Source organism: Coregonus clupeaformis, chromosome 14 (assembly GCF_020615455.1).
Source record: "Coregonus clupeaformis isolate EN_2021a chromosome 14, ASM2061545v1, whole genome shotgun sequence".
NCBI lineage: Eukaryota > Metazoa > Chordata > Actinopteri > Salmoniformes > Salmonidae > Coregonus > Coregonus clupeaformis.
In genome coordinates this window covers 4,851,048-4,864,601 of record NC_059205.1, presented here as the reverse complement: position 1 = coordinate 4,864,601, position 13,554 = coordinate 4,851,048, and the positions used below count along the sequence as shown (strand labels likewise).

The 13,554-nt window shown below is 43.3% G+C and overlaps 1 protein-coding gene across 1 annotated transcript; it reads left to right on the top strand.

Moving 5' to 3' along the window:
- Nucleotides 1-10,069: 10,069 nt before the first annotated feature.
- On the top strand, nt 10,070-12,502 carry LOC121581640 (patched domain-containing protein 3-like). The gene is made up of 3 exons (XM_041897128.1): nt 10,070-10,173; nt 10,333-10,478; nt 10,950-12,502. The coding sequence occupies exons 1-3, from the start codon at nt 10,070-10,072 to the stop codon at nt 12,500-12,502; spliced, it is 1,803 nt and encodes a 600-aa protein (XP_041753062.1).
- Nucleotides 12,503-13,554: the final 1,052 nt, after the last annotated feature.

Below are 13,554 nucleotides of genomic sequence, written 5' to 3'. Positions count from 1 at the left end.
AACTTTTATAAACAATGGCAACACTGCCATGTTGATCTGAGCCTTGCTGTTGGAAAATAACATTAGTGTCCGACTTTTGGGTGTCGCAGATGCGCCTTCCCCAGACTTCACTCCTCGATTTTCGTCTACAGCCGGTTGCTTTCGCATTACCACTCAAACGCGTCCATTGGTAGAAGTAAAACATCCTTCCTTAGTTTTCTCAAATTCTAAAGGCAAAGCCTAGATTCAAACGAATGTCTTGAGTAACTGAACCTGTCATTACTACAACCTCGTGAAAGTGACAAACTGACACATTTTCATTTTTGTCAAAAACAACTTTATATCGAAGGAGTGCCTTTTAATTTGTCCGCCTGCACATGAGCAGTTCGGCGCGACACGACCGTTTGACCCGATGACGTGTTTCTGCGCATGAGCTTCGCTAGCTAAAATTGCATACAAGTGTGATCGGGGGATTTCTATTGAAAAAGTAGTTTCTGCATATCTTAATACTGTACTTTCTTCGCGAATAGTATACACGGCTACGTCACACATCAGTCGATAAGAAGGAGTGGACTTTTATTTAAAGGGACAGTACTGCGAATTCCTATAGAACATGACCACAACATAATCTGATATGTGTCTGATATGAATAATATTTGCAGGTGATGCTGTTATGCATTCCATCTGCTCAACTCCATTTCACATCTGATATAGGTGTGTCTTTTGGCTATTTAACTACACGCAACAACAAATGACACACACTTGGATGAATGTACTACTGCAGCTAGTGGTGTATACTCCTCGCGTCCTCTCTCTCCTTGTCTCCTTCTCAAAACCCATTGGAGGAGAAGGTCAGAGGGGAGGGACTTCTGGCTTTCTCATCCAATGGGTTTTTGAGAAGGAGATGAGGAGAGATGGTGTGAGGAGTATTGCAGTTGAGATCTTCCCCAAAATGAAATAGTTCAAGAATTGGAGGTTCTTATTATTGGTTCAAATAATCTGCCACCAATGTGTCCAGTGACAGGAAGGTGAGGAGGACTACTCTCAGTTTCCCTACTGTCTGTACTCATTTTAACATAACATTTTAGTCATTTAGCAGACGCTCTTATCCAGAGCGACTTACAGGAGCAATTAGGGTTAAGTGCCTTGCTCAAGGGCACATCGACAGATTTTCACCTAGTCGGCTCGGGGATTAGAACCAGCAACCTTTCGGTTACTGGCACAACGCTCTTAACCACTAAGCTACCATTACAAAACACAGCAGCCAGACCATAACACAAAATACAGTACACATCACTCAGTGCCAGCACACAGACAGATGTAGCAAAGATGGTTGAGAAGAGATTATATTGAAAAAGCAAATACCACCCTTATATCAACCTTACTATGACTTTTTAAATAAATGATTTGTGAACCATTTATGTAGTGCTTATGAAGACTTTATAATGTCCTATTCAGTTTTAATAAATTGTTGGTTTTAAGTGACCGAAATCTGAGGTGATTTGGCCATGTTGTTTAGAACTTTAGTTTAATTCAGTTTATTACGATGCACGTCACACAATTTAAATAGTACATCGGTCGAGAGTGGTCGGGAGAGGTTGTGTTTTCTCTAGCAGGAGGTAAGCTTGGCTTCTTATATGGTGTTGAGTAAAGCTTAAACCATGTATTTAGATTGTAGGTAGGTAGTTGTAGTTAGGTATTGTAGGTAGTTTATTTAGGTAGTTATTGTAGGTTATTGTAGGTAATTATTGTAGGTAAGTATTGTATACGGCGGAGCCCGGCGAAGCACGAGGCTAGCTAACCCACTACCTGGACCAATAAAGCTAGCTAGCTAGCGGGTAGCTACTGGTAACTTTTAGCAACGGTGGATAGTTGTTTCCAATGTTATTTCACGCTTAAGAGTACCTGTAATTAAGCCAGCTAGCTACCTACCATTCAGCTGTTTTTCTAACCTCATTATCTGAGGCATTAACGTTAGGTAGTTAGTAGCTAGTGTACTTAATTACAGCTACTGATTGCAGAAGACAAATGTCTTCTTGTCTGCCACCCAGACAGCTGGCGTCGGGTAAGTTTGGCTTTATACATAGCTTGGGCTTTGTCGAGTAAGGCTTAAATTATGTATTTAGATTGTAGTTAGGTATTGTAGGTAGGCATCGTGGGCTGTTGTGGGTAGTTATTGTAGGTTAGCATTGTATTCGGCGGTGCCGGGTGTAGCACGAAGCTAGCTAGCTAGCTAACTCACCTCCTGGACTAGCTGGCGAGTAGCTATTAGCAACGGTAGCAACTAGATACAATATCCTTTTAGCCAGTTACATTTGTTCGCAGCGCCGCCGTTTTTCAAACAAAGTCAACACAGCAGCCATTGCTAGCTAGCCAACACGACCAGCTAGCTGTACTGTAGCAGCTAAATACAATATATTTGTGCTAGCTAGCCAACGTTTAATTATTGCTGCGTTATGAAAGGAACTAGACACGGACACGAATTATCTGTTTAGTGTGTTAACACACTATTGGTAGTTTGTTGTAACCAAGTATTGGTGCTAAACTGTGTGTTATTGGATGCTAGCATGCTAGTTAGCTATGGCGTCATAGTTAGCTAGCTGAATAAAGTAAGTTGAGTCTATTCCTTGAAACATTGAACCGCTGTAGTTCACAACAATTCTAATTTCTAAAGTGGAAGTTGCGAGAGTTTTTATTCGGGTGGTTCAGTGAAACAATTATAGTTTCTGAGGTGGAAGTTGGGTGAGTTATATTTGGGAGTTTTGGTGAGGGAGGCCCTACTCTCTCCTTTCCCAGATGTTTAGTTCATTTCATTCCGATCTCCTCTGCATTATTGTAGCCATTTGCTACAGCCTGTCAACTATGCCTCTGCCTATCCCTGTTCTCTCCTCTCCGCACAGGCTACACAAACGCCTCACACCGCGTGGCTGCTGCCTCTCTAACCTGGTGGTCCCTGTACGCACCCCACACCTGGAGTTCCAGGTCTCAGGCAGCCTCTGGAACTGCCGTTCTGCTGCCAACAAGGCTGACTTCATCCCAGCCTATGCTAACCTCCAGTCCCTCGACTTCCTGGCGCTGACGGAAACATGGATTACCACTGAAAACACTGCTACTCCTACTGCTCTCTCCTCGTCTGAGCATGTGTTCTCGCATACCCCTAGAGCATCTGGTCAGAGGGGTGGTGGCACAGGAATCCTCATCTCTCCCAAGTGGACATTCTCAATTTTTCCCCTAACCCATCTGTCTATCTCCTCATTTGAATTCCATGCTGTCACAGTCACTAGCCCATTTAAGCTTAATATCCTTGTCATCTATCGCCCTCCAGGTTCCCTTGGAGAGTTCATCAATGAGCTTGACGCCTTGATAAGTTCCTTTCCTGAGGATGGCTCACCCCTCACAGTTTTGGGGGATTTCAACCTCCCTACGTCTACATTTGACTCATTTCTCTCTGCCTCCTTCTTTCCACTCCTCTCCTCTTTTGACCTCACCCTCTCACCGTCCCCCCTACTCACAAGGCAGGCAATACGCTTGACCTCATCTTTACTAGATGCTGCTCTTCTACTAATCTCACTGCAACTCCCCTCCATGTCTCCGACCACTACTTTGTATCCTTTTCTCTCTCGCTCTCCTCCAACACTACTCACTCTGCCCCTACACAGATGGTAATGCGCCGCCGCAACCTTCGCTCTCTCTCTCCCACTACTCTCTCCTCTTCCATCCTATCATCTCTTCCCTCTGCTCAATCCTTCTCCCTCCAATCTCCTGATTCTGCCTCCTCAACCCTCCTCTCCTCCCTTTCTGCATCCTTTGACTCTCTGTGTCCCCTATCCTCCCGGCCGGCTCGGTCCTCCCCTCCAGCTCCGTGGCTTGATGACTCATTGCGAGCTCACAGAACAGAGCTCCGGGCAGCGGAGCGGAAATGGAAGAAAACTAAACTCCCTGCCGACCTGGCATCTTTTCACTCCCTCCTCTCTACATTTTCTTCATCTGTTTCTGCTGCTAAGGCCACTTTCTACCACTCTAAATTCCAAGCATCTGCCTCTAACCCTAGGAAGCTCTTTTGCCACATTTTCCTCCCTGCTGAATCCTCCCCCCTCTCTCTCTGTGGATGACTTCGTCAACCACTTTGAAAAGAAGGTTGACGACATCCGATCCTCGTTTGTTAAGTCTAATGACACTGCTGGTCCTGCTCACACTGCCCTACCCTATGCTTTGACTTCTTTCTCCCCTCTCTCTCCAGATAAAATCCTGCGACTTGTGACTGCAGGCCGCCCAACAACCTGCCCGCTTGACCCCATCCCCTCCTCTCTTCTCCAGACCATCTCCGGTGACCTTCTCCCCTACCTCACCTCGCTGATCAACTCATCCTTGACCGCTGGCTATGTCCCTTCCGTCTTCAAGAGAGCGAGAGTTGCACCCCTTCTCAAAAAACCAACACTCGATCCCACTGATGTCAACAACTACAGACCAGTATCCCTTCTTTCTTTTCTTTCCAAAACTATTGAGCGTGCCGTCTTTAGCCAACTCTCTTGCTATCTCTCTCAGAATGACCTTCTTGATCCAAACCAGTCAGGTTTCAGGACTGGTCATTCAACTGAGACTGCTCTTCTCTGTGTCACGGAGGCTCTCCGCACTGCTAAAGCTAACTCCCTCTCCTCTGCTCTTGTCCTTCTAGACCTGTCTGCTGCCTTTGATACTGTGAACCATCAGATCCTCCTCTCCACCCTCTCCGAGCTGGGCATCTCCGGCGCGGCTCACTCCTGGATTGCGTCCTACCTGACCGGTCGCTCCTACCAAGTGGCGTGGCGAGAAGCTTTCTCCGCACCACGTGCTCTCACCACTGGTGTCCCCCAGGGCTCAGTTCTAGGCCCTCTCCTATTCTCCCTATACACCAAGTCACTTGGCTCTGTCATATCCTCACATGGCCTCTCCTATCATTGCTACGCTGACGATACACAACTAATCTTCTCCTTTCCCCCTTCTGATAACCAGGTGGCGAATCGCATCTCTGCATGTCAGACATATCAGTATGGATGACGGATCACCACCTCAAGCTGAACCTTGGCAAGACGGAGCTGCTCTTCCTCCCGGGGAAGGACTGCCCGTTCCATGATCTCGCCATCACAGTTGACAACTCCGTTGTGTCCTCCTCCCAGAGTGCGAAGAGCCTTGGCGTGACCCTGGACAACACCCTGTCGTTCTCCGATAACATCAAGGCGGTGACCCGATCCTGCAGGTTCATGCTCTACAACATTCGGAGAGTACGACCCTGCCTTACACAGGAAGCGGCACAGGTCCTAATCCAGGCACTTGTCATCTCCCGTCTGGATTACTGCAACTCGCTGTTGGCTGGGCTCCCTGCCTGTGCCATTAAACCCCTACAACTCATCCAGAATGCCGCAGCCCATCTGGTGTTCAACCTTCCCAAGTTCTCTCACGTCACCCCACTCCTCCGCACACTCCACTGGCTTCCAGTTGAAGCTCGCATCTGTTACAAGACCATGGTGCTTGCCTATGGAGCTGTGAGGGGATCGGCACCTCTGTACCTTCAGGCTCTGATCAGTCCCTACACCCAAACGAGGGCATTGCGTTCATCCACCTCTGGCCTGCTGGCTCCCCTTCCTCTGCGGAAGCATAGTTCCCGCTCAGCCCAGTCAAAACTGTTCGCTGCTCTGGCACCCCAATGGTGGAACAAGCTCCCTCACGACGCCAGGACAGCGGAGTCACTCACCACCTTCCGGAGACATTTGAAACCCCACCTCTTTAAGGAACACCTGGGATAGGATAAAGTAATCCTTCTACCCCCCCCTAAAAAATAAATAAATAAATATAATAATAAATAAAATAAAAAATAAAATAAAATAAAAAAAACATATTGTAAAGTGGTTATCCCACTGGCTATAGGGTGAATGCACCAATTTGTAAGTCGCTCTGGATAAGAGCGTCTGCTAAATGACGTAAATGTAAATGTAATTATTTCAATCAAATGAATAGAATCACAGCTGCCTGGCCAATTGCATGCTTAGGTAGCCTAGTGATCAGCGCTATCGAGACTCAGATGACTAAAGATATACAGTGGGGAAAAAATGTATTTAGTCAGCCACCAATTGTGCAAGTTCTCCCACTTAAAAAGATGAGAGAGGCCTGTCATTTTCATCATAGGTACACGTCAACTATGACAGACAAATTGAGGAAAAAAAATCCAGAAAATCACATTGTAGGATTTTTTATGAATTTATTTGCAACTTATGGTGGAAAATAAGTATTTGGTCACCTACAAACAAGCAAGATTTCTGGCTCTCACAGACTTGTAACTTATTCTTTAAGAGGCTCCTTTGTCCTCCACTCGTTACCTGTATTAATGGCACCTGTTTGAACTTGTTATCAGTATAAAAGATACCTGTCCACAACCTCAAACAGTCACACTCCAAACTCCACTATGGCCAAGACCAAAGAGCTGTCAAAGGACACCAGAAATAAAATTGTAAACCTGCACCAGGCTGGGAAGACTGAATATGCAATAGGTAAGCAGCTTGGTTTGAAGAAATCAACTGTGGGAGCAATTATTAGGAAATGGAAGACATACAAGACCACTGATAATCTCCCTCGATCTGGGGCTCCACGCAAGATCTCACCCCGTGGGGTCAAAATGATCACAAGAATGGTGAGCAAAAATCCCAGAACCACACGGGGGGACCTAGTGAATGACCTGCAGAGAGCTGGGACCAAAGTAACAAAGCCTACCATCAGTAACACACTACGCCGCCAGGGACTCAAATCCTGCAATGCCAGACGTGTCCCCCTGCTTAAACCAGTACATGTCCAGGCCCGTCTGAAGTTTGCTAGAGTGCATTTGGATGATCCAGAAGAGGATTGGGAGAATGTCATATGGTCAGATGAAACCAAAATAGAACTTTTTGGTAAAAACTCAACTCGTCGTGTTTGGAGGACAAAGAATGCTGAGTTGCATCCAAAGAACACCATACCTACTGTGAAGCATGGGGATGGAAACATCATGCTTTGGGGCTGTTTTTCTGCAAAGGGACCAGGACGACTGATCCGTGTAAAGGAAAGAATGAATGGGGCCATGTATCGTGAGATTTTGAGTGAAAACCTCCTTCCATCAGCAAGGGCATTGAAGATGAAACGTGGCTGGGTCTTTCAGCATGACAATGATCCCAAACACACTGCCCGGGCAACGAAGGAGTGCTTCGTAAGAAGCATTTCAAGGTCCTGGAGTGGCCTAGCCAGTCTCCAGATCTCAACCCCATAGAAAATCTTTGGAGGGAGTTGAAAGTCTGTGTTGCCCAGCGACAGCCCCAAAACATCACTGCTCTAGAGGAGATCTGCATGGAGGAATGGGCCAAAATACCAGCAACAGTGTGTGAAAACCTTGTGAAGACTTACAGAAAACGTTTGACGTGTGTCATTGCCAACAAAGGGTATATAACAAAGTATTGAGAAACTTTTGTTATTGACCAAATACTTATTTTCCACCATAATTTGCAAATAAATTCATTAAAATTCCTACAATGTGATTTTCTGGATAATTTTTTCTCATTTTGTCTGTCATAGTTGACGTGTACCTATGATGACAATTACAGGCCTCTCTCATCTTTTTAAGTGGGAGAACTTGCACAATTGGTGGCTGACTAAATACTTTTTTTCCCCACTGTACTTCATGAATTCATTGCCAAGAGGAGCCAATGTGTTATCCAATCTAATGTCATATTGTTTCATCTAAACCGCTAATATTTAATGACACAGTATGATCATCTCTCAGTCAAAATAATAAACTCTCATCCATGAGAATATATGCTCTAAAAAAAGTATAGAGTTTGTATACCGTATTAAAGCATAAGCTGTGCATTTGTTTGCGTGTGTATTTCTGTTCCCTGAAAGACAACATGGTTTATCCTGGTGTTGCATATAGCTCCCTGTCTTTACATGAGGTTTACTTCCTTATGGTGACTGGAGGTTTACATAATATGGCTTGCAGGTAAATTGGTCTCTTGTGCTCTGGGGCAATAAGGAAGCCTCTGATGAGAAGGTGTAAAGGGAAATTTTAATAACACTGACCGATGTTGTTTTCTTACTATCATTTTCCTGAGAAAAATCTAATAAATGTATCAATGTTGCCTTCAATTCATTAAAGTAGGAGTTTACACAGGTCTGTGTTGCCAATATGCACAATTTCATTAATATTGTTGCTCACACAGCAGACACATTTTGTTGAACTACTACATATAACATAATCCCTCTGCAAGATGGATGTATCCAATGTAGTTAATTTTTTGTAGATTTCTTTTCGGGTTTGCAAGATCCCAGCCAGCATTGTCTGATTTAAAGCTAGGGTCAGTCAGCAGCGGCGTGCTGTAGTGAGTCGGCACTGCCCCCAGGTTGGATGGACGGGAAACCAGGATGTCTACCCTAAAAAGATTATAGTCCATTCAGAATCTTTTAATTACATGATGCTACAGTATCACTGACAAAGGAGTGATCAACACTACAACAACCCATTGTTCCCTGGAGTAACGAAAAGCTTATCTGTAGAGGGTCAAATTACTTTTTGATGCTTCTTCCATAGTAATACGCACCTATTGTTTCCAATGCTGATTGATATGAGCCAATAACAGTAAATACTACAAATAATTTTACAACTCTGAACAACAAGGATTTTATTTGTTGAAAAGTCTATGAATCTATGATATGATTACTGTTGAATTGGAATCTTGTCGTGTAGTTTGACTGTTTTGAATTTCAGTTGTGAGGCATCAACAGCCAAACACCAACTGACATGACCCAGCTTTTGACAAAGGTTTCATTCATTCATAATGTACTTTATCATGTTATTTCAATACATAAACTAAAAAAATAATTGTGTTTTTTTCATGACTGTTATACTGAAAACTGTGTGAGGACGAGGGCTCCATTTCTTCCACTACATGAGGAATAAAGTTCAGACAGTGGAACACTGGTGCCATTGATAACAACCTAGCTATCCATCCAATGATGAGATAGATGGTTATTGGCCAATTTTCTTTGCTACCTGATAGTCAGGCTCCATCACATGCAAATATCCCCCTGATGAAGGGGTAGTAAATCCTCTGGTTACTGAGGACTGAGGCACACTGAGAGGTGAACTCTACTGCTCTGAGGACTGCTTTTGTGGATCGGAATTTATAAAGAGGCCAACATTAGCTATGGCTTTGGCGAAATACCACACAGACTGCATAGAAAAACCGATCCGCATGTGTTTCAGAATAATCGGCCATTTCATAGGAACACATCCGTGGTGGTTCTTCATCGTACCCATCATCATCTCGACAGCATTAGGAAGTGGATTTTACTTATTGGAAGACAGAACATCTAACGACATCGAAAAGCAGTTCACACCTCTAGAGGGACCAGCCAAGAAGGAAAGAAAATTTATTCAAGAATATTTCCCACAAGATGAATCCATGTTTTCCAGCTTGCGGTTGAGCACAGATGGAACATATGCATGTTTCATAGCCACATCTAAGGCAAACATTTTGACAGTGCCACCACTCGAGGAAATATTAGTCTTGGACAGCAAGGTTCGGAACATGACTGTGGAGTTTGAGGGTGAACCGTTGCAATATGTGGATATTTGCGCAACAGTGAATGGAAGTTGTTACACCAATGCCATACTGGACATTATAGGCTACAATGCTAGCAATGTTGATCTTATTAATTTGACGTTTCCAGCGCATTATTCTACATCTGGCAGGGTTTCCTTGAGGTCAACACTTGGTAGTGTGAAAATAGACAACTCAATTGTTCAAAGTGCCGAGGCAATACAACTTTTTTACTATTTACGAGAATACAACGAAACAAGAACCAACATTTGGCTGACTGAGTTTGTTAAGTTGCTCTCAGAAGAATCAACAAATGTCACAGAGGTGAGATACCATACATCCCTGTGTATATATTACAATGTTTTATTTGTGTTCTATTTTCCTGCCTGGACCTGTAATGTATGTTTCTTTGTAAAACATTTTTTTCTTTTTACAAAAAAGTATTTTTACACACTTTTGTCATCTCTTTCTAGGTGTCATATTCTACATCCATGTCAAGACAGTGGGAATTGGACAAAGTTCCAAAGAGTATTATTAGATTTTTTTCCATCACATATACTATTACCATTTCTTTTGCAATTGTTTCAAGCTTAAGGTTTGTAAAGCATTTATCTACTTTATGTTACATGACATGGACATGTAGATGTACATGTGAGGGGTGGTGGGGTGGTGGTGGTGGGGGGGGGGTTAGTTACATAGCACGTGTCCACAGTATGTATGGAAATCCACTTTTAAATGGTTTTAATTTCTTCAGGTTGGACAACGTGAGGAATAAGGTGTGGGTGGCCACCATTGGAGTCTTCTCTACAGGACTAGCAGTTCTTTCCAGTTTCGGGATGCTGTTGTTAATGGGTCTGCCTTTCGTCATGACTGTTTCTTCCTCCCCTTTACTGATACTGGGTAAGGGGAAAGAGTATTTTCTCTTCAAACCTTCATTAGTATTTCCTTTCCATTCCATTGAAGGTAAAATGTATAGATAATAGCTTCATACCAAGAGGGCAAATAACTTCCTTATACAACCAGTATACAACCAGACCATGACGTCATTGCAACCAGTTATGTCCGCTGGGTAAGGCCTTCAAATTCATATTCTAGTGTCTCGCTGAACTTTCTGCGTCATATGGCGCAGAGATTCTTCTAACATACCACATATTCTTCATTTGAATGTCATGAATTACTTAAATGTCATGACTGTCCATGCCTTTCTCTGTCTCAATCCACTGGGCACAGACATCAATTCAACATCTATTCCATGTTGGTTCAACGTAATTTCATTGAAACGACATGGAAGCAACGTTGATTCAACCAGTGTGTGCCCAGTGGGAAGTCATGTTCACCGCCTCGCTCAACGACAAACCCTTTCTGTTTAAGGTATCGGAATGAACGACATGTTTATCATGATCTCCTGTTGGCAGAAGACCAATGTCCATGACAGCGTGATAGATCGTCTGGCAGACACCTACGAAGATGCCGCCATCGCCATCACCATAACCACACTAACGGATGTCCTGGCGCTGTACCTGGGCTTCAGCGTGCCCTTTGGCTCTGTTCAGACCTTCTGTCTGTACGCTGGCACGGCTATTCTTTTCTGTTACATCTACAACATCACATTCCTTGGCGCGTTCTTAGCACTGAATGGCCAGAGGGAAACTAGCAACCGGCACTGGTTCACCTGTGTAAAGATTCCAGTGGATTGTCCTCCTGGGAAGTCGAGAAGGTATGGAATCTGCTGCGTTGGTGGGGCCTATGATCATGACACCGGGACAGAGGAGGAGCAACCAATTAGCGGCTTCTTTGGGAAGTATTACGGGCCGTTTCTGACCCAGAAATGGACCAAAGCGTCCATTGTGGTTCTCTACGCCGGATTTCTGGCTGTCAGCATCTATGGATGTGTTGAACTGAAGCAGGGAATTGAACTAAAGAACCTGGCTTTAGATGATTCCTACATTATCAAATATTACAACAACGAAAATACGCACTTCTCTCACTACGGTCCAAATGTTATGGTGGCTGTTAATAAGTCACTTGCCTACTGGGAAGAAGACGAGCGCAAAAATCTCAGCTTGTGCATTGCAGATTTTAAAAAGTTGGAAAATGTTGACAAAAACTTCTCTCTCTCCTGGCTTGACTCTTTCCAAAGCTTTGCAAAGGATCTTGATATAAACTCTGAAAATACCTTCAAAAGCAACCTGCTTCCCTTCTTGGAACAACGTCCAATGACCAGGCAGGACATTCATTTGGTTGCAGACAACAAGATCCGCTCATCTCGCTTTTTTCTTCAGACGCTAAACATCAGCACGTCAAAGAAACAGAAGGACATGTTGATAAGCCTCAGAAAAACTGCTGAAAAATGCCCCATCGATTTACTAGTTTATCATCCAATGTTTATCTACTTTGACCAGTACAACGTTATTGTGGATAACACCATCCAGACTACCGTGGTTGCCACAGTGGTGATGCTGGCGATCTCCTTACTCCTGATACCCAACCCGCTCTGTTCGCTGTGGGTGGCCTTCTCCATTGGGTCGATCATCGTGGGCATAGCTGGATTCATGGCGCTATGGGACGTGAATCTGGACTCAATCTCCATGATAAATCTGATCATCGGAATCGGTTTCTCAGTGAACTTTTCCGCCCATGTCTCGTACGCTTTTGTCTCGAGCGCCAAGGCCGACTTGAACGAAAAGGCTGTGGATGCGCTGGCCCAGATGGGTTATCCCATAGTGCAAGGAGCTGTCTCCATCCTTTTAGGGGTGGTGGCGCTCTATTTCTCAGAGAGCTACATCTTCAGGACTTTTTTCAAACTCATTTTCTTGGTTATTATGCTCGGGCTGGTTCACGGTGTTGCTTTCCTTCCTGTGTTTTTGACATTCGTTGGGATGTGCAGAAATGGATGGTGTAGTGATGCAACACTAAATACATGATGTAAATAAAAAATACAATACTTTTTTTTAGATGGTAGTGTGAATGAATTAAGGAATGTAAAATAGGTTAAAACCAACTGACGCCACTAGCTATTTCTCTTACGGACATAGTCATTGGATATTGACGTGAAACCACCTGTTAAAAAAATTGTTAACACAATAGTTTTCCTTCATCTGCGATTGATTGAATTGGTCGGTCCGATTTTCTTATGTTTCTATGTTATTCTCTTTGCTGTAATTTGACATTTTATTTACTTACACTGTGGACTTTCAGCTGCATTGGCAAAACTTGTGTTCTATAAAAGTTGCATACTGTATTATAAATACATTAAAATGGCTATTTAACACAAAAATCTGAATCTGTCAGTGTATTTACACAGGTGCAAATGTTTGCTAGTATATTTTAACATCTAGTTAAAGTTAAGTTATCGTTTTCTTCTTACAAAAAATTAATATATACATGTATATAGTTTCTTTATCAAGTTTAGTACATTTTCGACTTGCCTTGGGTGTTGTCGTTTAACCCAAATAGTTAGCTGATATATGTTATTGATCAACGTCCAGAATCTTCTGGCAAGCATTTGTGAACATATATCAACTACACTGTAGTTGAACATGCATACATTCTGATGTCAGGAAAGGTGTGCGTATCAAACAGATAAAACAGTGAAGATCATCCACAGGGGTTAAGATTATAATAGGGTTTTGTTTATTTAATTCAGCTGCACAAAAGATTCCTCCAACGTCTGTCATCATATCATTGAGAGAATGAAAAGCGTGTCAGCCAATTGCAGAGCCAGCCAATGCATACGCAGCCCAAAAGCCTTCTATCTATATACAGTGTTCCTGTTAAACCCCATTCATATATACAACTAAAGGTGGGTAAAAAGCCAAAAACAGGAGCTTGAAATGTACAAAGCATACAAATAAGTTATACTGGTTATACACTGGGCAATGTGGTATACAGTATTTCATAATAATAATAATAATCTTTGCCTCTAAAGAAAAGTCTGTATTCTTAAATGCTAAAAAGGTATGTATTTAAACCTCCA